At 47.0% G+C, this 25,934-nt stretch overlaps 1 protein-coding gene across 1 annotated transcript in view; it reads right to left on the bottom strand.

The window, feature by feature from the left end:
• The window catches only part of RBM44 (RNA binding motif protein 44), a gene marked incomplete at its 5' end in the record, with an annotated part of 455,780 nt that overhangs the window by 337,406 nt on the left and 92,440 nt on the right, over nucleotides 1-25,934 (bottom strand). Inside the window, one exon of the mRNA XM_082260160.1 lies at nucleotides 14,576-14,858. Within this exon, the coding sequence (XP_082116286.1) occupies nucleotides 14,576-14,858 (283 nt within the window). The remainder of the gene's footprint in view (nucleotides 1-14,575; nucleotides 14,859-25,934) is intronic.

Here is a 25,934-nt window from a genome sequence, read left to right as displayed (position 1 = left end):
AAGCTAGACATTGAAACTGAGATATGGTTGCAGGAAGTAGGAGGGTATTGACTGAGGGGACCACCCCTTGAGGGTGGGATATGTTAAAAGCTTTAATGTTAACATATTCTGTTGCCTAGCTACTCCTTCGGAGCAAAGTCTAATACCCCATATGTGACGAATATGAAGAGGCGGCGACTGTCAGAGGACATAAGAGAAATAATATATACCTATGTTTTGAATTTGAGAAAATCATATTTTATTTTTCCAATTAAGAAGGGTTTGGTGAATGCGCATATGAAACTGGTGGGGTTCAGTACCTCCAACAAGGTTAAGAACCACTGCGCTAGGCAGATTAAAACTGAGTTGGGAGTGGTGATGCAGGGGGGGTATTGACCAGATGGGACAGCCCCCATGGGTGTGTCTATGCTAATGCCTTTTGTCTTTGGACTAAGTCTATATGCCTAGCTATTCCTGCGGATAGGAAGACAATACCCAACAGTGATGACTAGAGGAGGCAGCGACTGTCGGGAGGACATAAGAGAAAAAATATTTAAAATTTTTTATGGCGCTGGCCCTTTAAATCATCGATAGCGGCGGATCCCACCGAAATGCACCGCAATTAGGACTTGCCTGTGCTACTAAATACTGAAGAATATAACTGCCAGCAAGATATTATCCCAAAAACATAGCAGAAAAGCCCCCCAGAAGTGTATCTGTACAATACCATGTTTCCAGCTAAATCTGACTGCCTGTAGGAAATTAGGTCATGCCGCTAGAGGCCAAATTAGGACTGAGCCAAAAGAAAAAGGTTGCCAATGCAAATCTATGGGGGAGGCTCTGCGAAAATGGCCGCCGAGCACATGGGAAAATACAGTGCCCACACTAAAGATGTTGCCCGAAAGGTCGCCAGTACACTACAGGGAAAATGGCTGCTGATGCCCTCACATGAAGCCGAACAGCCTGCCCCCAACCAAAATGGCGTCCCCGCGATTTTTACACCGCTGTGGCCCCCACAACAGTGTCTGTACCCCCAAAAGTTGCAAAAGCACTACCAAGGGACTCAGGGACCCCCGCAAACCCCCCACAGCATGGCATAACCTCAATATCGCCCCCGCAGGGACCGTGAGGGACACACAGGAACCACACAGACAGACATGAGGGGGATATCACAGACACCAAACAGACTGCCATCCCCATGACAGAGGCCCCACAAGCACCCCGACATACAATGCCATAGACAAAGGGGGTAGCATGGTACTCACCGAACCAGCCAAGGCGTGGGTGCCACTCTGCGACGGGAAGCCTCCCACCCCAGGTGGGGGTGCCGTAAGCCGAACAGGACGCTAGCAACACGCGGCGTACCGCAGTTGAGACATCCTAGCGAAGTAGCCACTTCGAGGGCTTTGTCCCTGAGGACAGGGACAGGTCGTTTGCGAGGCCTGGGCGTACGCATAGCCTGCTAAACGCTTGATGGCGGGCTGGGATTCCGTAAGGCTCTAGTACAACCAGTCCGATTTCCAGCTCCGCAAACGCTGTAGTCTTCCGAAGTCTGACTAACTAAGCGCAGGAACAAATAAAAAGCTATCAGTGTAAAGAAAACACACTTAGCAGAAATAAAAATAAAGAAAACAGAAGAAAAGGCTAAGACTGAGCCCCAGCTAAGGGAAGCCTGCCTACTCCTTAACTAGGCAAAAGACAAACTGGATTGGGAATGAGGCTAGCCGGGGTATTGGACCAGAGGGACAGCCCCCTGTAGGTGTGTCTATGCAAAGTTTTGTAAATGTTTCTAACAATCTTCTGCCTAGCTTACTCCTGTGGATAAGACCAATACCCATAAGTGAAGACTGTATGAGTGGGCGGCGACTGTCAGAGGACGTAAGAGAAAAATTGCTGCAATAATTTGAATTCACTACTGCAGTGCAGTCAGTGCAAAACTGCTAGGAAAAAAAAAAGCTAGGCAACAGCTACACAGTGGATTGGACTGGAGTCAGTGGACTACCTCTGCAGTATGGCACTCACTGCAACTACTGCAGTCAGTGCAAAACTGCTAGAAAAAAGCTAGGCAACAGCTACACATACACAGTGGATTGGACTGGAGTCAGTGGAGGACTACCTCTGCAGTATGGCACTCACTGCAACTACTGCAGTCAGTGCAAAACTGCTAGAAAAAAAGCTAGGCAAGAGCTAGTGGATTGGACTAGAGTCAGTGGACTACCGCTGCAGTATGGCACCCACTCACTGCAATAATTTTAAATCACTACTGCGGTCACTAAGTCGCGGCCATAAATGGCAAGGTATACAAGATCAACCAGTTCATCAATTGTGGCACCACTCGTATTATACGGGATCTTGTGGCCATCTATACGTAGGTCGTACCACTAGACCGTTGAGGTAAGGATAGAAGAACACAAGAGCGGTATTACCCTCCGGAAAGAAAAGTACTCTGTCCACCGGCATTTCCTGGATGCACACAATAGCAGCACTGAGGGTCTGAGGGTCTTTGGCATTGAGGCCATGAACAAAGATCTGGATGGCGACCTGAAATATCAAAGGCTTTGCACCAGGGAGGCATATTGGAGCTTCACCTTGGGGTCTCTTGCCCCCAAGGGCTTAAATGAGGAGATTGAGCTTCACACGGTCGTGTGAATTCCCTTCTCCTTTTCTACGTGGCTCTATTGTCTCTGCCTGGGGGCTGTGTTTGTTGTCCCTCTTGGTGTTCCTTTGTTTTCTAGCTCTTGAATTGGTTGCTCTCTTGAGCGACGCACGACCATGCGCCTTGCATTATTGCACATGGGCATTTGACACTAATGCCGACGTTAGGACAGGGTTTTTTAGGGCCCAAGGTTGACCATGGACCGGTTGATACACACCTACGGTCATATGTTCATACCAGACCCTTTGTCATGCAACATGTCATCTTTGCAGCTTTTTTGCTCTGTGTATGTCTTCTCCCTCCCTTTTGCATCAGTACATACATATTTTTGCAAGGGGATAGTATTTGTTCTCTTATGTCCTTATGGTGACATACTCCCCTTAGCTACCATGAGCTATGCATGAATATGTATGTACATACGGGTTGGTCATGCGTGCATTCTTTCAATGGCCCGTCCTGGTTTGGCCGTCTGCGGCTAATGGAAATGCAATGGCCATTGACATTGCTATTACTATTATAATTATTGTAACTAACGTAACTATTGTGGTATGCATTCATTTGTATTTGTCCGTGTCCCTGAGCCTTTGTCTACAGTGGCCATCTATGCTGCGTGTGGACACTAACACTCCAGTATTCAGGTACAAGCCTGTTGGTGCAGTCAAGGGCTTGTTGTAGTTTGGGGAGGTGGGCGGGCTTGGGCGGTTGCCGCTTTGTCTGTGTTCTCTGCTAGCTCGCAGCGTCAGCTGACTGACGCTTGTTGGACCTTGCAGGGGCCCGTAGCGGTTGTGGGCGGAAGTGACGTAGGATGCGGTGGAGCGCATCCACCCGCACTTCCGGTTTCCGGGTGCGGGTTGGCGTGCGTTCCAAAGGGACAGCACAGCCATGCAGAAAAAGATCTTCTTCGGTCTGCCAACCGCATCACCAATGCCTTCTGTAGCATGACAGGCACCCCATACGAATAAGCCATGTGTATATAAGCATACATGCACAAGCTACTCTGCCTGTCTTAAAGGTCTCCATTTCAACATTATGCATTGTGTAATCATGGATAATGTATACCTCGTAGTGTTCAAGGTCAGTGTATATTAGACATTGGTATGATTATATTTTCTATTGCATAGGATGTACAAGTTTTGGAATATCCATATTTATCCATATTATCTAATATTAATTTTTAATTTGTTACCCCCCCCCCCCCCCCCCCCCCGTGTTCTAAATGAAGGGTTTCATAAGCTGCTTTTCTGTATTGCTGGTGACAGTTAAGATTGGCCCTGGAAGGTGGGTGTGTCTGGCCCAGGTGGGTTTTCATTCTCCCCGCCTATTGACCCTTGTCCCCCTCCCGCTTGGGGTGGAACAGGAAGGGGTGTGGTCAGCTTCCATTTAATCCCTGGCCTGTCCAGAGTGTGGTTCAGCAGCAACTTTTCTGGCTCTGAGGAAGGGGGCTCGCCCCTGAAACGCGTCAGCCCAGGCACAGCAGCCCCATGCAGCACACTGCATGCCATTCGGCTTTGAGTGGGACCTTGGCTACCGTGGAGATTTTATGTAGAATATGTTGATGTGTGTACATTTACACCTACTTTGAGTATATTGCATACTTTTTAATATTTAAATAAATGGTTTTAGTGGCAATGCACTAGGTCGGTGCACCCCTTATCTTTTGTCTTTTTCCCAGTTGGTTCTGGATACCCTGGATCCTGAGGGGGCAGCAAGACCATAGGCTTTATCCACCAGAGTCTGAAGTATCTTCCTTCCCTCCGTCATATTTCACTCAAGCGCAGGAGGATTGTTCTACTACTTTGTCCAGCAGTTGGGATCTTCCATCAGATTTTAGCCACCTGTTATTTTTCTGAAACATATCTGTTATTGTTGCCTGGGACAGCGATGTTTCACCTTGGGATTCATTTTTTTTTCTGTGCTGCATTATACAATTTAACATGATGAACTCTTAGATGGGCCCAAAGATTAGACGTATGTTTGGTTTTTGCAGTTATTGATCCCATGCTTTCGTTGTTTTTGCAAGCGTTGCATAGTGCTGCTGATTTTCCTGGAGATGGAGAAGAGAAATAGTCCCAGATCACACCTTTAATTTTTCTATCTCCATTGAAACTAATTTATGCTTAAACAAAATGGCTGGCTGGCACCCTGTGGTGGGTGGCTGGCAGTGGCACCCTGTGGTGGCTGGCTGGCAGTGGCACCCTGTGGTGGCTGGCTGGCAGTGGCACCCTTTTGGTGGCTGGCTGGCAGTGGCACCCTGTGGTTGGTGGCTGAATGGCACCCTGTGGTGGGTGGGTGGCTGGCACCCTGTGGTGGCCGGCACGTACAGGGCCAGGGCCTAAGGCTAGCTAGCTGGTACAGTCAGGACGCTGGCTGGTACACAGTGGGTGTGTGGGCCTGGGTGGCTGGCTGGCAGGCAGCTGTGGGTGGTGGGTGGCTGTGTTACAGAACGTGTGTCTGACTGGTCACTGATTTTGAAGAATTAGATCACTCGCTGTAGATCACTCACTGTCCTGACCAACAGACTCCAGTCTTGCTACGGCGGGTAAAACACACTGTAACAAGGCTGAGGGAGGCGGCCTAAGAGCTGCCCACTGCGCAGAGGCACATGGCGTAACATACACGATGTCGACACGGCAATATTGGCAAATCCAAAGGCCGATTCCGATATATCAGGCAAAGTGCATATCAGCTCTCGATATATCGGTGTTGCCAATAATCGGTCGATCCCTACTCCAAACAGGCAATCTCCTTGAAAAGGTAGATTAGTCAAGGACTTCTTTGAAGTCTGTCTTGCAGACCAGCGCTTTAGCCAAAGTATACATCGGAGGACCACTGCCGAAACCAACAGTTGGCACAATATGGGAGCAGCGTCCAGCGCGGCATTGCAAACAAAATTGCAGCCCCTGCACCAGCTGGTCCAACAGCTCCTCGAAGGCAGAGGGAACCTGTCTCCCCTCCAGGTCACGGTGTAGTAACTTAGCCCATTCAGTCAACGTTTGCGTGACAAGGGCAACCGTGAACACCAGTCTCAGTGCAGACCCTGCCAGGGAGTACATATTGCGGGCCACAGCCTCCACCTTCCTATCCTCCGGATCCTTAAAGGACGGGGGAATCCTCCACTGGAATAACAGTAGCCTGATTCAGTCTTCAGACCGGAGGGTCCACCGTAGGTGGCACAGTCCACTTCTTTATCAGGGACTCCTCAAAAGGGAAGCGTCTAGCAATCCGCTTAGGCACCCCAGGGGAACGCTTTGGTCGGTCCCATTCTTTTATTGAGCATGTTATCAAAATATGCGGGAAAGGGAAAAACCTTTGCCGCTCTGGATTACTTATAAGTGCCAAACGTAACCTGCGCCCCAGTCGCAGCTGCATCCTCCAATTTCAGGGTCTCACGCACATAAAATGAGTGCGTACACCTGCGCCTTATATTGCGTGGCAGTGGAGGTAGAAATGTCATCCTCACTGTCAGAGGAGACAGGGCGCGAGGTAGCGGACCCGGCAGGGAGATTTGCATCTGCGGTGGATGAGTCAGACTCAGAACCTGAGATATCAGATGAGGCAGGGGTAGGCGGAGGGCGTTTCTTAGCACCTCACCCTTTAAAGATCACCTCCACCCAGGACACAAACACTTCCAGGTCCAAAATTGCATTGGTAGACAGCTGGGATCTGGAGGGCCCTGCAGCCTCCGTGAGGGGATCAGGTGGGGACACATGATCTGTAGGGTCCTTGTTGCACCAGGGGAACCCGTCAGCAAAAAGATGAAAAAGTAAAACATTTTCTGACAGTAAAACATTTTCTGTCAAAGTCCCATCAGTCAAGGCCTTTAGTTCGCAGACCAGCACTTGAGCCAAAAATGACACGCTGAAGGACCGCTGCCAGAACAGGGAGGCGAGCCATCAGGGTAGCTACATCCAAAGAGGCATAACAGATAAACCACAGCCCCTAGACCAGCTGGTCCACCACCTCGGCAAGAGGCGCTGGGGAGCTGCTCCCCTTCCAGGCCACAGCGTAGGAGCATAACCCACTCAGAGTTAGCAACACTAGGGCAATGGTGAATACCGGCCTCATTGCCGAACCAGCCAAGGTGCACATAGTGCGGGCCACAGCCTCCGTCTTCCGGTTAGCTGGGTCCTTAAAAGCCGGGGACTCTTCAAACGGAATCATGGTTGCCTTGTTTAATCTGTAAACCGGAGGGTCAACCAACGATGGTACAGTGTACTTCCTAGAATAGTGCTTAGGGACCCCGCGGGGACGCTTTGATCATCCCCACTCTTTAGCGACAATTCTGTCAAAATAGGCAGGGAAAGGAAACACTGTTGCCGCTCTGGATGGCTTGTGAGTGCCAAAAGGGTACCTGTGCCTCCATCGCAGCTTCATCTACAACCTCAATCTTCAGGATCTCACGCACAGATACGATCGGTGCATCCACCAGCGCCTTCTCATGCGCGGTCGCAGATGTAGAGGAATAATTCTTACCGTCAGAGGATTCCAGGCACGTGGTCGCAGACCCAGAAGGGTGACCCATGTTTGCGGCAGCCGAATCAAATACAGGATCAGATGAGAAGTCGAGGGGGGAGGCGCTTTTTGCGCCCGTCACCTGCAAGCTGCCTCCACCGCTCGGGACACAAGGGACTCCAGGACCGCCGTCAGTGCATGGATGGATGTTTGGGACCAGGCGGGACCCGCAGCCTCAGAGGTGATCAGGTGGGGAAATGTGCTCTAAAGACTCCATAAGTCACCAGGAGGGACCCCACAAAAAAAGTGAAACACACTGCAAAGGGACACTCCCACGGCGCTGAAAGCACAACCTGGTCGCCAAGCACAAGGCACAGAGCGATCAACCACAGAGAGGAAGAGGACCCCACCAGACTCATCACCCACAGGCACCTGCAAGCACCAGAAGAATCTGCACTACATGTGCGGTAATCAGGATGCTAAATGATTCAGAAGTCAGCACCAGGTGATAAGGAGGGGCTCCCACCGGCGAAATCACCACCCACAAAGCTTCACCATCATGGCTGCCGATATTTGCAATGGCAAACCACAAGAAAATGGCCCCCGGACTACCCAAACATGGGCGCTGTGTATAGAAACACAAAAAGCTACAAAAATGGCGGCACCACGAGGCATACAGGGACCCAGGACTGGGAGACCAGGCTTCAAGTACAGATCCAGGCAGGATAGGGTAGGACCTTGGCAGGAGCCCACACCAGGTACAACCCCCACCCCCCCGACCCCCATCGCCAGTTAGCGCCCTGCCCCCACCCCAGGAAAGTGGCCAGACCACCCAAAAAAAGAAAAAGAACATCCCCAGCGCACGGGGGGGGGGGGCAGGATGAGGGACTTGGCAAGGGAGGGGTGCCAGCGGACAGGAGGGGAACCCGGGCAACCGACTATCCCAAGGGGCACACGTTCACCCCAAAACCCTCCAGGGGGAAGGGGGGGCAGCTACTCACCATACCAGGAACCAGGCGGGCAATGCTCCAGACAGAACCCCTCTCCATCGAAATGTAGGGGGAGGCTGTCAGTCAGGAGGAAAGCTGTGATGCGGGCTGAGACCCGGTCGTATGCGACCTTCCGAGGCATTTAACTCGCAGGCCATGTTGTGGCTGACCTAGCGTGGAGGTGAGGTCTGCGCTCACTGGCAAGACTGGGGTGACTACTAGATCTAGATCAAGCCCGTCGCCCAGTCCGGCAGTTGATTTTAGATCTCACAGAAAAAGTCCAGAAAAAAATATGTTCTATGTAAAAAATTATACCAGGACCAAAGATCCCAAGCAAAGAACAAGGTCCTCTCTCGTGAATAGGCAGAAAAAAACTCAGTGACTATAGCAGAGAGGGAATAAACCCCCAGGGACTGCCCATGGCTATAGCCAGAATTCTATTCTGCCTAGGCTTCTACTCCTGTAGGGGGCAGTATTACCCAATGGTTAAAAATACCAGGAGCTGTGTCCATCAATGAACAAAAGAAAAAAAACAAAAAACAAACAAAAAGGCTATAGAACCAAAAGGTCCCAGTGGGGAACTAGGTCTCCACTCCTGAAACACTAGGCAGAAATAACTGGCATGCATATTGCAGAGAGGGGGTTTACACCAGCTAGAACTGCCCATAGGCAGTGCTGTGTTCTTTTTCTGCCTAGAGTCCTACTCCTGTAGGTGGTGCTTTAAACCCTATAGTCAAGAAGAGAAGCCATGTCTGTCACTGAACTAAGAGAAAGAGGAAATCTTCCAATAGACACCTGTTCTGGTGACAATAGTCTAAAATGACATTCTCGTACTTCAGAGAGATTTTCAGCTGATCCGGGGGAGGAATCCTCCTCCTCCACATCCGACAGAGGACTGAGACCCCTCAGGGGATACACTGTCGGTGGCAACCAAATCTGGCTCTGAATCAAAAGACTGAGAGGGCATAGGCCTTTTCTTAGAAGCCCGGTCAGACATCAACAAATCCACTTTTGACGCTAAAGTCGCAAGTGGAGCAGTAAGTGAGACTATAGCAGAGGATTCAGGAGAACCTGAACCCTCCACCAGATCTGGGGGGAATTTGCTATCCTGGGACTCCATAATAACAAACAATCTCAATTACATGACGCTTGCCCTTTAAATCGGCGATTCCCACGGTCCTCACCGCAAATGGAGAGCAAGTCCTGTGCTACAGGAAACTGCAAAAAGATAAATGCTAGCAGGAATGCAGGCCAGGAAATACAATAAAAGCCCCCCACAGTGTGCTATACTCGCCCCACGCTGCTGAACGATCTGAAGGAAAAGAGGAAGCCCTGAGCCACAAAAAAATGGTTGCCAATACAAGTCTATGGGAAAAACGCTGTCCACATAAGGACATGTTGCCCACACTAAAGATAGCGCCCGATCGGCGCCAACAGCATAGCAGAAAAGGGCTGCTGCCCTCACTATGAGGCCAAACAGCCTGCCCACACCTAAAATGGCAGCCGCGCGGTTTTGCGCCGATTGCGGCCCCCACACACCATGTACTGTACCCCAAATAGTTGCACAAGCACCTCAGCGACCCCGCAACCCCCCATGCAGGTGGTGGAACCACCACAGCGCCCCCGCAGGGACCGGGAAGGGACACACAGGGCCGCACCTACAGACATGAGGGGGGACATCACAGAACCCATACCGAACTGCCGTCCCCATAAAAACCGAGGACCCACATACACACCCGACAGACATGGTCAGAGACAGAGGGGTAGCATGGTACTCACCGGTCCAGCGAAAACGTGGGTACCGCTCTGCGACAGGAAGCCTCCAACCATGAGTGGGGTTGCCGTCAGCCGAAGGGGACGCTAGCAACTCGCGGGCGTATCGCAGTTGAGACATCCCTGCGAATATAGTGACTTCGCAGGCTCGACCATGGAGTCAGGGACAGTCGTTTGCCAGGCCTGGGCGTACCAATAACCTGCTAACGCTCTATGGCAGACTGGGATTCCGTAAGGCTCTAGAATAAACAGTGCGATTCCTAGCTCTGCAAACGCTGTAGTCTTCCAAAGTCTGACTAACTAAGTGCAGGAAAAAATAAAAAGCCATCTTTTAAAAAAAAAAATTTTCTAGAGAGAAAACATAAAAAGAAGAAAAAAGCTGAGACAGCAGCCCCAGCCAGGGAAAAGCCAGCCTACTCCTAAGATAAGCAGCAGCAAACAATTGGGAATGATGCTAGCTGGGGGTATTGACCATAGGGACAGCCCCCTGTAGGTGTGTCTATACACAGTTTTTGTGAATATTCTAACAAAATCTTCTGCCTAGCTCACTCCTGTGGAGAAGGCCAATACCCAGACATGCAGATTGTATGAGTGGGCGGCGACTGTCAGAGGACGTAAGAGAAAAATAATTTTAACATACTACACTATGGGCGTATCGCTATATTTTCTCCATATGTGAGCGATTGCAACATAGGAAGTCGGTAGGAAAGCTGGGAAGTCCAGGCATACAGCCTTACTGCAACAAAGGCTACATACCCCTGCAGGGGTATAGATTTGTGGTAAATGCATAACCATGGGGGATTAGCACCTGCACAAGCCTTGAAGCACTAAGGAGAAAGAAAGCACTATCACCATAAGTTTGGATATACTTCACAGCACAGGATCACGGGGAAGGCTCCCCATTGGTTTTGCACACTCCTATAAGAGTCCATTCAGACTAGCGCGACTTGTCAGGCGACTTGGTCGCCTGACAAGTCGCGGTCGGTCGCTCGCCATTGAGTAGTACAGGACCCGTTCTAATAGGAGTGACACAAGTCGCTCCGACTTAGAAAAAGGTTCCTGTACTACTTTGGGGCGACCTGGAGGCGACTTGCATTGACTTCAATTATATGAAGTCCGTGCAAGTCGCGCCGAAGTCGCGGTACACAGACTTCACAGGTCGCCCCACAAAGTCGTGTCGCGCCAGTCTGAATGGGCTGTAAGGATTAAAGAAGCACAGGCACTTTTTCAGCTATTTGTAAATAGCTGCAATACACAGGATTACCATTGTATGGACCGTGGACTGTCAAATCACTATCACGAACCAGCACTATTTATTTGATTATTGTCACTTCAAGTGTATTGTATTGGTTTTATTTATTTTCATTTATATTGGCACCTTTAATATGCCCGTGGGTTAATTGACCATAGCGATATTCTATTTAATAGCACATTGGCACTTCTAAAATCACCTATTAATCTATTTCACATTTGCTTTTGCATATCTATTTGTGCACGCCACTCCCTCTAGTGGCTAAGGAAGGGCAACACATTTTCAGCACTTGGTTGTATTTTTTATCCAGCACCATGCACTTTATCATTGTATGAATATTTATCATTGTATGAATATTTATCTAATAGTACTCATTGTTATTGCATTCATATTTGACTTCGGTTTAATACTTGATTGAACACACACCAGAGAAGCGCCAACCTCACCCCCTTTCTTCATATATTTTTTTATTCATTTAAAAATTTCCCTTTGGAAATATAGGAGGTGGCAGCACACTCCAACAATTAATTTCACATTTGCATTTTGTGCACGCTACACTCCCTCTAGTGGCTAAGGAAGGGCATCACATTTGCAGCACTTGGTTGTATTCTTTATCCAGCACCATGCACTTTCTTATTATTGTATGAATATGTATTTATCTATTAGTACTCATTGCTATTGCATTCATATCTGACTTTGGTTTATTATTTGATTGAACACACACCAAAGAAGCGCCTACCTCACACCCTTCTTTTATTCATAATCCTTGTGTGTCCAATAAAATGGATTTAAAATATTAGCGCGAGTTGCTGCAGCCACCCACTGTGTTCCCACAAGTAAAGGCAATTTATATTTAAAGACTGGTGTCGCACTTGGACCACCTTATCTCTTTTTAATCGGACCACCTTATCCCTTTTTAAAACTGATACAGCGGCTTCCTGTGGACGCCTGGACCCCATCCCCTAATAACCCACTCTGGTGTAACCCTGAACTCCCTGAACTGATGTCTCACCCACGTTGTCAATTTTGCATAGCAAAGAATATTAAGTATCTTAACCACTTATATACTGCCCAGGGGTTCAAGTCTTTCCAACAGCCGTCCGGATCAGACATGCTTTGAAGGCTCAGTTTACTTCGCTGTCGGCTCCTTTGACCATGTCTACTTTGGAGAAACTGCTTAGGGACCCTGGCACTACGAAGCTCATTTCGCAATACTACTCTTTTTTGATGATGGATTCCAATCCTAGATTTGCCAAGGCACAGACACGTTTGGTTAACATGGGTATTGACTTTAGTGAGGATGACTGGACTGAATTTACTACGACTTATCATAAATCTGTTATAGCCTCAAACGACCGTCTGATCCAACTGAAGGTGTTTCAGAGTTATTTTACTCCTGGCCGCCTGCATAAATTCGGCATGCGTCCCACCCCTGATTGTTTTCGGGGTTGTGGTCAGCCGGCCGACTTTCTTCACTGTTTTTGGTCCTGTCCGGTGGTGGCTAAATTCTGGGCTGAAGTTAATACATTCCTGTCCTCGGTTTTTGGTCTCCCTAATGCTTGTTGGGCGTGTTCGGGGACCTGCTGGTCGCCGGACACGTCAAACGCCTGCTTCACATCCTGCATTTTTATGCTAAAAAGGCGATTCTTCTGTGCTGGAAGGGTTCTACTGGGCCTACGATTGCTGCCTGGCTTCAATTGGTTAATAACTGTCTTCCCCTTTATAAACTGACTTTTGAGTTGCAAGGTCGTCCACATTTGTTTGACAAAATATGGCATGGCTGGATATCCAGTCCCCTTACTCTACCTCCTCCTAGTTCGCTGGAGACAGATTCCATTTCTGCTACTCCGTAAGGGATCATACCTGACATTCAGAGTATTGTATAGACAGTATACCTTTATTAGTATTGACTTGTACATGATGTCTTATTAATCTGCAGCTTCTCCTATATGGTTTGTTCGGGGGGGGGGGGGGTGACCGGGGAGCACCAGTGATCTTGGTAATGTTTGATAGTGTTGCGTTGTATTTGTTTCCCTTCTTTGCTAAGAAGGTCTTGTGTTTGTTGGTTCTTTATATTTGTATGTTTGGTTATATACTCAATAAAAATATCTTATAGAAAAAAAAAAAAAAAAAAAAAGACTGGTGTCGCACAAATTCGAAAGTTTTTATGTGCATCAACAAATCAAACATTCCATAACCTGCGGTAAAGATCATAATACAAATAAATGACCTATAAAGTGCATAGCAATAGTGAAGTCCCTTTCAAAAGTGCATAAACATATCAGTGTGTGTAACAGTTCATTTTCCAGTGGTGATGTGACAAATAAAATCAATATTTTCCAGAAAAACGGCTTCTAGTCTGTGTATTAACAAAATGGTGTACTTTCACTCTAACACTTACAATCCTGAGGGCGATGTTCCACCAATCTTAGCCTGGTTCCAGGTCAGATATATGTAATTGATCTTCCGTAGTGGTCCCTTTAAGGCGCCATCCATCACGCTTCATATGTCAGTTACCCAGCTTTCCTCATTCTTTGACATCCAGAAATGCACTAGTGTTTCATCCTCACCCCAGGTGTCTGTTATCAGTTCTGGGAACACAGAGGTGTCACAAGGAGGTGGAAATACATCATTTGTTTACACACTAATATGTTGATTCACTTTTGAAATGTAGTGAACTATAGCTATGCACTTTATATGTGCTTTATTTGTATTATGATACATACCACAGGTTATGGAATGTTTAGGATTTGTTGGCACACCTATAAACTTTCGAGTTTGCACAACACCAGTCTTTAATAAAAACTTACTTTCACGGTAGATCATTTTATTTCTTTGATTGTATTGCAATAAAGCTAGATTGCGCTAGGAGGAGCCACTTTTTACTTGTTTGAGCGATTTACAATAAAAAGTTTGAATAGATGTGAACCCACCAGTCATTTTAAAAGCTTTTCAGAGCAATCTATCCGTTTGTGAAAGGATGGGTAGCTAAAAGGTGAATGACTGTCCAGGGTTAACACCGTGGGAGAACAGGAGGCAGCTGGGCACTTTACATAGATAATTATATATATATATATTGGACACTGTAGTTAATGACAGTGTGGACTTGTACTGTATGTAAATCTATTTCCATTTTGTAGTACGATTTAAGTAGGTTACAAAAAAAAAATTCACTGGAGGTCTTTTGGGGAGTAGTAGTGTTTTGTAAATACTGCAGCACTCAAATAACTTAAGTAACTTATACGGGAATGAGCAGACAGCAATGAGAACATTGTCAGAAGTTTAACCCTCTTCCCCGCTTTTGTTTTTTTTTTTTTCCTTGCCCCCACTGGGGTGCTTTCCATCATTTCATGTCATGAAAAAAGTGAAAGGGAAATTGCCCTAATATAGAGATACAGACACAACAGAACCTCTAATCCTTTCACTGAAACCAAAAAAACAGCATTAAAAGAAGTCTTCAGAAACTGATCTTACTTGCATACTCAAAGGAACCAAGGCATCAAGGGGCACGCCAGACTGAATCTGTGATTTTATTTCCAGGTACTTCTCTTCTACTTCACTTAGAGCAGATAACAGGTTAAAGCCAACTACAGCTTGGGAATGTTCTGCCGATTCAACATGCAAGGTGGTGAAGGAATGCTGCTCCATGCACTGCTGCTGAGTTTTCCAGCACAACTGCCAACACATCCAGCGCTGCACATCCAAAAGTCCAATTTCTGCCCTTACTACTCTTTGCTTTAGTTCAAGGGATTCACTTCTGTGCAGTGGAACAAGAACATATTTTTTACTTCAACTGAAGTGACATTTGAAATAAGTATGTAATATTCAACCATAAAATGGTTTTAGTCATGAAAATTATTGAACATACCACAGATTTTTAACACTTACAACTAAACACTGGTAAAAAAAGTCCTGCCTTTGCAGTGGGGTTGAGCCCACTGCAAGAGTTAATTTCTGGTTTATGCCTAGGGGACCATGAAAAGCAGTTTTGCTTATCTGATTCTCTGCACCTGAAGGCTGCCAAAAGGCTAATCTGCGCAGCTTGATCAGTCTGTTCAGCCTCTCCTTACCTACACTTCGATGGTCGAAATCCTCTGATGTCATCAAGACCGATTCAGAGGCCATAGCCCTGCACTAGATTCAAGGATGTAAGGTACAGCCCACTGCTGGAGCAGAGGGGAACATCATTTAGCAGGGGGAGTGGAAAAGTGACCTTACCGTCCCCTAGATTAAACAAGCATTTAACCCTTGCAGCGTGGGCACAGCCCCATTAACCAGTTCAATACAGTGCCCTTTCACCCCCTTCCTGCCAAGGCCAATTTTCAGCTTTCAGCACTGTCACACTTTGAATGACAATTGCGCGGTCATGCTACACTGTACCCATATGAAATTTTTTATCATTTTTTTACACAAATAGAGCTTTGTTTTGGTGGTATTTAATGACCACTGGGTTTTTTTTTATTTCTTACTTAAAAAAAAAAAAAAAAAAGGCAGAACATTTAGGAAAAAAAAAAAGTCAAATTTTCGGTCAGTAAATTTTGAAAAGTAATTTCTCTCCTTCACGGATGTGCGCTGATGAGGCGGCACTGATAAGATGGCACTGATGAGGTACTCATATGCCGCACTGATAGGCAGCACTGATAAGCGGCACTGACTGGCAGCACTGATGGGCAGGACAGATAAGCAGGCTCTGACTGGCAGCACTATGGGCACTGATTTTTAACTTTTCTGTAATCAGGGCACTGATGATCAGTGCCCCGATTACCTATCCTAGACTCCCCTTTGAGGAGCAGCCGCTGATCGGCTCTCCTTGCCACACACTGACTGATAAACGGCACTTCCTCATTGATTTGTGATCAGCTGTGATTGGACACAGCGGATCACATGGGTAAAGAGTCACGTCATCGGCTCTTTACCAAGATAGGGGTTGCTAGGACACGGCGCAGCCACGATCGCCACACTGCGTGCCCCCCCCCCGCGCAGAGAAACCATTCTGGGGCTCCGTCATAGGACGTCGTCCCAGAATGAGAGCTGCACCGATCCGCTGTCATTTGAAAGTGGTTAAAAAAGGAGAACTTTTTCATTTTCTGGAGTTTAGCTTTAGATAAACACAAATAAAAATTCTTGGCGCTACAGTAAAAAGTTTCAAATCACAATTGTAAACGTCATCCAATAAATTTGCTTTTAAGGCAGGTATACAGGGAATGGGGAGGTGTGGGAGTAAAGGCTTCCCCATTACTTACAATTTTCTCACCCTTTACTTTTTCCCCAAAAATCTGGATTTTTGACTTACCGTAAAATCCTTTTCTCTGAAGTTCACTGACAGATGCAGCTCCATATTCTCGTTGACCATTGGGTTATGCTGCTCCCTACAGGAATAGGACATTAGGTAGGAAAAATCTTTACCACGCCTATCGGGCAGTCCCTGCAGGCATACACCCACACACTCTGCTATAGGCTTCAATTTTGTTGCAAGCAGTGTTTACAAGTAAAAAAAAAAAAAAAACATACCACTCAATTATAGGGGCGGGTGCTGAGTCTGTAAATGAACTTCAGCGAAAAGGATTTTACGGTAATTCAAAAATCCAGTTCTCTCTATTGTTCATTGACAGACGCAGCTCCATATTCTTCTTGAACATTGGGACGTCCCAAAGTAGTATTTGCATGAGGGGAGGGAAAAAAAAAAAAAAAAACGCAGAAAAGAATGTAATTCCCCAAAAGGCTAAACTTAGCCAACCAGGTAACATAGAGCTCAACCAGGAACAACTGGAGCTTACCTAGAAACAGACACACTCAAATAGAATATTTTCTCTTTAACAGCAGCCTGCAAAACCTTGCAGCCAAAGAAGCAACCAAGGAGGCCAACACATCTACTTTGTAGAATTTTGTGAAAGTGCGCACAGACGACCAAGTTGCAGCCTTGCAAACTTGCATTACTGACGCCTTATTGTGCAAAGTCCAAGAGGCACTCAGCGCCCTAGTAGAATGCACCTCCACAGGGAAAGGTGGAACCTGACCCTTAAGTGAATTAAGCCTGTACCCCCGTCTGCCTGATTCATCTAGACATGGTCACAGCAGACGCAGCCAATCCCTTTCGAGGTCCTTCGGTGAGGACAAAGTCTGATTTCCTGAAAGATTCAGTAGCCGCCAGGTAAACTCTAAAATAGCCCAAACCACATCCAAAGAATGCAAAACAATTTAATTGGGATGCTTGGGCTTAGGACAGAGTTAAGGCAACACAAGGTCTTCATTCAGATGGAAATCAGAAACCACCTTAGGAAGAAACGACTGATTGGGTCAAAGTAGCACTTTATCAATGTGGACCACCAGATAAGGTGAACAGCAGGACAGCGCCGCCAATTCAGACACTCTACGGGCAGATGTAATAGCCACCGAAAAGGCAACCTTCTGAGACAGTGTAAGCAGGGGAATCTCCCTAATGTTCTCCAAAGGAGGTTTTTGAAGAACAGACAATACCAAATTAAGATCCCGCTTACACCTTGTATAAAAGTGCAAATCAAGCCATGCATAGCTAAAGGAAGTTGGAAAAACACAGCCAAAGCCGACATGTGGCCATTGATAGTGCCCAAAGACAACCGCTGTTCCATCCCATTTTGAAAGTCAAAATCCTAGCCACTGAAAAAAGGCAAAGATGCACCTTCAGCGATTCGCACCAAGAGATGAACGATTTCCATGTACGATAGATCTTCCTCGAAGTAGACTTTCTGGCCTTCAACAGTGTCAGAATCACCGAGTCAGAATGACCTCTACCCTTCAACATCTGGCTTTCAACAGCCATGCAGTTAAAACCAGCAACTGTAAAGCAGGATAGAAGATCAGCCCTTGAGACAGATCTTCCCTGAAAGGAAGTCTCCGAGGAGCATCAGCGACCAACCTTACTAGCTCTGCCTACCAAGACCGGCGAGGCCAGTCTGGGGCCACCAGAATGACCGGAATACCTTCCACCTCTATTCTGCGCAGTATTATCAGAAGGAGTTTCAGCAGAGGGAACGCATAGAGCAGCCGATATGGACCCCAAGGAGCCACCAGTGCATCTGTGACTTCGGCCAGAGGATCCCGTGACCTGACTACAAACCCCTGAACCTTGTGGAGTTGAGAAGCTAACACGTCAACGTCAGATGTCTCCCACCAGACACACAGGAGGTGAAACACCTCTGGGTGAAGAGGTCATTCTCCCTGATCCAACAACTGACAACTAATCCACCTGCCAGTTTTCCACACTTGGGATGTTCACTGCAGAAAGGACTGGAACAAAATTTTCCGCCAATTTTAGAATCTCGGCCACCAAGACACACTTGTTCCCCCCTTGATGATTGATGTAAGCCACGGCCATAGCATTGTCCGATTGAATCCGGACTGGACAACCCTCTAAACAATTTGTCCAGTGACTCAGGCAAAGCTTTATCGCTCAGTTTCAGAATATTGATCGTAAGTCATGACTCCTCTACTATCCAGGACCCCTGGACACAGCTTCCCCAGCACTCCTCCCCAGCCTGACAGTCTGGCGTCTGTGGTTACCACAGTCCAATACAGTGGGAGAAAGGACTTGCCCTGGCATAGTGCTAATGAGTGAAGCCACCATCAAAGAGCAGTCTTTGTGTTGTGACTCAACCGAATCATAGTGTGCAAGAACTTTGGATCTTTGTTCCATTTGACAAGAATCTCCCTTTGTAAGGGTCTCGTGTGGAACTGAGCAAACAACCGCCTCGAAGGTTCACACCATCAGACCCAAGGACCGCATGCAAGTCCGCAGAAAGGACAGACTGCTGGATAAACGCAGACAAATCGCCCCTGCAACTTTTGCAGCTTGTCCGGGGGAAGAAAAACCCTTGCCAAAGCGGAGTCCAGAGTCAGGCCCAGATAATCCAGTTTTAAAGGATGGAACCAGGGCAGATTTTTTTAAATTGAGGTTTCAACCAAACTCTTGCATAGTCCGTACAGTGATTGTCAAGTTGCCCAACAGGCCTGAATGCGAGTCTGCTCACAGTACCATAATTCCCCATTGTCGCAGTAACACAAATACCGGAGCCAACACTTTGGTGAAGACCCTGGGGGCAGAGGCGGGAGCAAAGGGTAACGCCACAAATTGCTAATGCTCCTCTTCTACAACGAAGTGAAGAAAATGCTGGTGTCCAGCGTAAATAGGGATGTGTAGATATGATTCCTTGATATCTATGGAGGCCAAAAAGTCTAGAGTCTAAAGTGTAGAGACACCACTACCGTGCGAATGAACTCCATTCAAAACTTCTGTACCCGCACAAAGCGGTTCAGAGCCTTGAGGTCCAGGATTAGACGTACTTTGCCTTCTTTCCTGGGCACAGTGAACAGGTTTGAATAAAAACCCCTGAAAGCGTTCTTGGGAAGGAAACAGCACAATCACCCCTTGCGACAGCAGATCTTGTACCGCCTCTCGTAGATCTCTTAACCGATCTGGAGATAGGCGTAGATTGGACGGGAAGAACCTGTCTGACGGTCAAGACCGGAATTCGACCTTGTAACCCGATCAAATCAGTTCATGGATCCATTTGCCCTGAATCAAGGAAGTCCATGGTTCCGGAAAGAAGCGAAGATGTCCCCCCACCCCAGATATGGGTGGGGGCGTCCCCTTATCAGACGGGAATTTGTCTGTAGGTCTGGATTGGCCTGTTCCCAGCTTACCCGACCACGTCTTCTTGGAACTCCAGAAGACCCAAATGGCTTAGATCCTTTCTCCTGCAAGCATGTGGCACGAAAGGGCCACTTGTGGGTTGTGAAATAAGGCCCATCTATTATGTGGTGACTTGCCCTTGTCGGATTGAGGAAGAAGAGTACTCTTCTGCCAGTGAGTCCTTTGATTAACTCATTCAATGAGGAACCAAACAAATGGTCTCCCGAAAAGGGGAGATCTGATAGAGCCTTTTTTAAGGCCTGATCTGCAGACCAGCTTTTTAGCCACACCATGCGTCTAATAGCTACCCCTACTGCAGACACTCTGGCTACAAGAGGGGCCACATCTAGCGACACATCACATATAAATAGCAGCGCTTGGACTATTTGGTCTGTTAGCTCTGTCAGGCCCGGGGAGAGCTGTTTTGTTTAGTTTCAAAGTCACTTTTTAGTAACTTTGCCCATTCCGCTATGGTCTGGGACACCAGAGTGATCACGAAGATCGGTTTAAGTATTGAGCCCGCTATCACATGTAAGTGGCAGGACACAGAATCAAAATCAGTCTATCCACGGGGTCTGTAAAGACTGGGGACCCACCGGGACCACAGTAGGTTTGTTCAGTCTGGAGAAAAGGTGGTCCACCTTCAGTGTTATGGTCCATCTTGCAGACATCGGGCCTCAAATGGGTAGCGCCTTTCAAAACACTTAGGCACCACTAACATCTGTTTGATACGCCCCCACTATTCATTGACAATTTTGTCAAAGTTCTGGACAAGGGAAAACCTTGCCCGACTTCTGGTATTTGTGGGTGCCAAAAGACACCTGTGTTCCTGACGCTGCAGAATCAGCGGCCATTTTTAGAGTTTCCCGCACTGACACCAAGTGCCTGCACCAGCACATTTTCCCACTCGGCTGCAGACGAAGATGCATCTTCCTCGCCATCTGAATGCGAAGACGCAGATCCTTTCGGATGGCATGCGTCCACGGTGGCCATATCTACCTAAGAAACTGAGGATACAGGGGAGGGCATAGGGCGCTTTTTAGTAGTGGTATTTGTGATAATCACATCCATTTTTGACACCAGGTTTTCCAAAACTACTGTTAAGGCAGACAGGGGTTGAGTCCCTGCAACCGCAAGGAGGGGATCAGTAGGTGAAATTTGTTCCTGGGACTCCATTACGAGCCCTGGAATAACGCAGTGTCACTTTAAGAAAAATGCACAAAAGCGAACCGCACCGCTGCACCAGCGGTACTACAAGTCCAAGCCACTAGCACTGCCGATAGCAGGGTGAGTGAGGAAGACCTACAGGGACCCCAATAAACATACCACCAATTGACATGGAGGAGAACCGAATCTTTCTGCAGTGTAGAAAAAACGATCTTCACAGGAAGAGAAAATACCTGGGTCATTCACTAGAGTAAAGGCCTAGCTGCTTCCTGCTGTCTAGCAATCATGGACTCCAAGAAAATGGCCCAATGCATTTCTATGGGGATACCACAAAAACATGGCCGCCCATGCATTTCAATGGGCATTTCAATGGGGAAGTTTGCAAAATGAGGCTGAACAATTCTACAGCAAAATGGCGGCCCCCACAGCACGCCATGCGGTCTCCAGGACCCCCTAAGGGGTCCAAAAGATAAGTGGCATCGGGGGGTCTCCGGCAGGGACCCCTACCAGGATTAATTCTCCCCCCCCCCAGCGAATCCGCTATAGCGGCTTCGTCGCGTCCAACCCCCCAGGACTTCTGTCGCTGACTGAGGTAGGTACCTCTATGACTGGTGGAGAGGGAGGCCTTGGGGGAGCTTGGTACCTATCGAGAGGCCAGGGGAAATGAGGGGTACCTGAGGGTCCAACTTTCCCAGGGAGAGGCCCACCTCCACCTTGAGACCGCCAGTTATGGGGGGGGACACTTGCTCACCATACCAACGATATCGGGTGGGCACCACTTTGGACAGACCGCCTCTCCACTCTGCTGATGGACAAGGGGTACGCTGCTACTTGGGCCGAACCAGGTCGTGGGCGTCCCAGTGAGGTGTTTCACTAGCGGGCCAGCCCCCATCCATTGGGGCTTTGTCATGGCGAGGCCTAGCACTACGCTATAACCTGCAAACGGTACACCTGCTCGCTGGCCGGAAACCCAGGCCAGCTGTTGATATCAGTTCTCTCAGGAACATAACTAGTGAAATTAATTACATTTTTAACAAAGGTTCCCTTTAAAATAAAAAAGCAAGCCAAGACCGAAGTCCCAGCCGGGAAACTAGGTCCTACTCCTAAACTAGGCAGAAAACTGAAACCTATAGCAGAGTGTGTGGATGTATGCCTGTAGGGACTGCCCCATAGGCGTGGTAAAGATTTTACCTGCCTAGTGTCCTACTCCTGTAGGGAGCAGCATAACCCAGTGGTCAAGAAGAATATGGAGCTGCATCTGTCAAACAGTTTCCTGCACTTGCAAGAGTAGCAAAATCAACAGAAAAAAAAAAGTTTAACATTTACTTAAGTTCCTTGTGTCAGTATTTTCTTGAACCACCTTTTGTTTTAAATTACAGCCTTTAGTCTATTGGGATGTGTCTTTACTAACTTTGCACATCTAGACTTTGCAATATTTTCCCACTCTTTGCAGATCTGCTCAATATTTTCCCAGCAAATAGATGGGTATGTTGGCGCTCCCAAAAACAATGATGATGGGCACTTGTGAGTCACTTGTCTTGAGTAATCAAAATAGCAAGTTTATTTAAAATCAATAAAAATCACTTGAAAAGCCTTGAAATAATAAAACGATGGAATACACTGTGAAAACTGCAAATGTCCAGCAATGAGGCAATACCTTGAAGGAGGACCCTGCAATAGGATGAAGGGCATCAGAGATCTGACGAAGGCCATCGCCCGAAACATGTCATCTTCCCCGTTTTGTGGCTACTAATGTTCCCCCAAACTGTCTGACAGCCCATACGGTGGTGTGCTGTGCCCGGCTCAGTGAGGCTGCCTTTTGTTTCAGTTCCCACGGTAACGAGGCCAAGCACGGTCCGTTGAACACATCCCCCGTGGGTCAGCTGCTGGCGACCAGTGATGTCATCTTCCAGCGCCGCCCCAGCCGCTCGATGGTAGGAGTGGACGCCGCGGTGCTGCCTAACATCCTCACGGCCGGATTGATTTGATTTGCGGGAGTTGAGGTTCTCTCCCCCTTCTCCTCCTCCCGTTCCTCTTCCTGCCCCTGAGTGTTTCCATCTTCAAGGCTCTTCACCTGGACAGTCGTCTTCATCCTATTGCTGGATCCTCCTTCAAGGTATTGCCTCATTGCTGGACATTTGCTGTGTTCACAGTGGATTCCATCGTTTATTATTTCAAGGCTTTTCAAGTGATTTTTATTGATTTTAAATAAACTTGCTATTTTGATTACTCAAGACAAGTGACTCACAAGTGCCCATCGTCATTGTTTTTGGGAGCGCCAACATACCCATCTATTTGTTGTACAGTTTGTTTCTCAGTCAGGATCTGGGCTTTGGGTAGGCTGCAACCCAGACATGACATTTGGCCGTTTGGCTTTTTGGTTACAACTCGTCCACCCCATTTTGGGACCCCTGAACATCTGTCCTACAGCGCCAGGATTTGTTCGTATGTATAATCAATATTTTCCCACTCTTTGCAGATCTGCTCAAGTTCAGTTAAATTTGATGACAACCCCTGTGGGGCAATCCTTCCGTCCAACTTCATACCATCCCTGACCCTCACTTGTGGGCACGCAAGGGGCTCAAAACCCAGGAGGATGATATGCCTTTTGGGGACATTTGGGCAGCTAGCTGGGCAATTTCATTTATCACTGTGGATGCAAATTCGCTATTGCCAGTTGTGTCACGCAGTCGGGGCTCAATTTCCTCAGACGCCCCTTCCCAGGCTGACCCGATCGAGAAACTACTCGCACAGGGTGACATTGCAAAACCCCTTTCTACATTATATGGGGGGGGGGCACTCCTTAATACGGATTCCCCTAAGCTGGAGTGAGTGTTGGGTGATGTGGAGAGTTTATATTCCTTCCTTGGATAGGGAGACTTGGGATGACTGTTTGGAGGGTGGTCATAAATTGATGTCCTCCAGGGATAAATGAATTCAAGTCAAGTGACCCTCAGTGTCGGGGCTCATCTAGGGTCCTTCATGTACATGTTCTGGGCTTGCCCGAGTATTGCGAAATTCTGGTCGGAAGTATGTGATGTAATTAATCTTATGTTGCAGTTGAAGCTTTCGGCCTCCCAGGAACTTGCACTTCTGGGGATTCATGAGGATGACCGGCCAAATCATACCAAGGTGTTAATCTCCTACATCCTATAGTATGCAAAAAAGAAGATCCTCCTTAAATGGACCTTCTTCACCCCCCAACCCCCCCCCCCCCCTACAGTGTCTTCCTGGGAGGCGATGGTAAATGCTACTTTACCTATGTATAGAATTACACATATCAATCGGGGGCGTTCCTGGAAGTATGAGAAAGTTTGGTCTTTGACCTCAGGTTGAATACTGCTGAAGGTCCTCAGGTTGTTTCCCCTTTTTATATATTTTTTTTTATTGAATTTACATTCTAATTTTTGTTATGCAAATTGTCTGATGGTCTACTAGCTGCTATTCTGTCTGTTATGCATATGTGCTGGATTTTTATCTTCCATCTTTTGCATCGCTGTTCCTGTTTAAGTCATGGCAATGTTTAGTTGGACTTTATTATCTTGATTTAACTGCTACTTAGAAATGGCATTGTACTCTGTTTATAAGTCTAATGATCTTGTATTGCATTCCTGATTGATAAAAAAAAAAAAAAAAGAAAAAGACTGTGGACTGCAGTCTTCAAGTCTGGGCTGTGACTAAATCATAAAAGGACTTTAACCTTTTTCTCCTTAAATCACTCTGTGGTCATTTTTGCTGCATAGTTTGGGTGATTGTCATGTTGGGAACAAAAACCTTCTTCCCATTTACAACTTTCTGGCAGAGGGCAGCAGATTTTCCTCAAGAATTCAATGGTATTTTCCCCATCTATTTTTCCTTCTAGCTTGACAAGTGCTCCAGTCCCTGCTGCAAAAAAACACCACCGTCACAAGAGATCACCTCCAGGCTTTAATGTAGGAATGGTGAATTCGAATGGTGGGCTGTATTGGGATTCCGCTAGACATATCATTTGGTGTTGAGGCCAAATAATTCAATTTCAGTCTCGTCTGACCATAACACCTTTTTGCATTTGACCTCAAAATCTTCAAGGTGCGTTTTGGCAAAGTCGTGACTGCATGTGGCCTTTCTTGAGGAGTGGCTTTTTTCTTTTTAAACCCTCCCATACAAGCCATATTTGTGATACTGTTTTCACATGCACACAATGACCACTCTGTCAAATTCCTGCAACTTTTTCAGAGCCTCTTGGCAGCCTCTCCGATCAGTTTCCTCCTGGCTATTTCATCCAGATTGGAGCAATGTCCTGATCCAGGGAGGGTCTGTGTTGTACCAAATACCTTCCACTTCTTAACAATAGACTTCACTGTGCTTCTAGGCATTAATAAAACCTTTAACATTTTTTGTATCTATCTCCAGACTTGTGCCTGTCCATAACCTTATCCAAGAGATTTTTTGACAGTACCTTGCCACTCAGTTGATTGTCTGCTACAACTACCAGGTAATAAAAATGATCACAGCTGATCACAGTTGAAATTCAAAAAGCTGTGTGCCATTGAGAAGGTGATTAGCTAAACCGGATTTAATTTACAAGTCATTTTTAAAAGGGGGTGATCCTTTTTTCAACTCAAGGGATAAGTTTTAGATTTTTTTTTTTTAATTCTTTTCTGACATGTTCTTATACCTTTAACTTGGATGTTATGAGTTGCATTGAGTAGAAACGGCTGGAAAAACAAAAAACGTGCCTCTACATTTTAGGGAGCAAAACAACAAAATGGGATTCTTTTCTCTACCCAATGCACATGATACAGCAGGCATCAGGAATATGAAATGTTGGGTTTAAATACTCTAAGATTCATTAGGCGCCTCTTCCAGCATGTAGAAACACAAGTTTCAGATGCCTCTTTTTAAGTTGGAATGGCATCAGACTAGCCTCCTTTGACTCCGGAAATGAGGGTGAACCTTTAGCAGGACTAGGAATTTTTAGTAGATCCAGTGGGCTTTGAAGGGGAAGGTTTGCATCAA

The sequence above is a fragment of the Pelophylax lessonae genome, assembly GCF_965119305.1.
Source record: "Pelophylax lessonae genome assembly, chromosome: 6".
Lineage (NCBI taxonomy): Eukaryota > Metazoa > Chordata > Amphibia > Anura > Ranidae > Pelophylax > Pelophylax lessonae.
The sequence above is the reverse complement of the archived record's forward strand: the minus strand, read 5'-3'. Positions and strand labels throughout refer to the sequence as shown.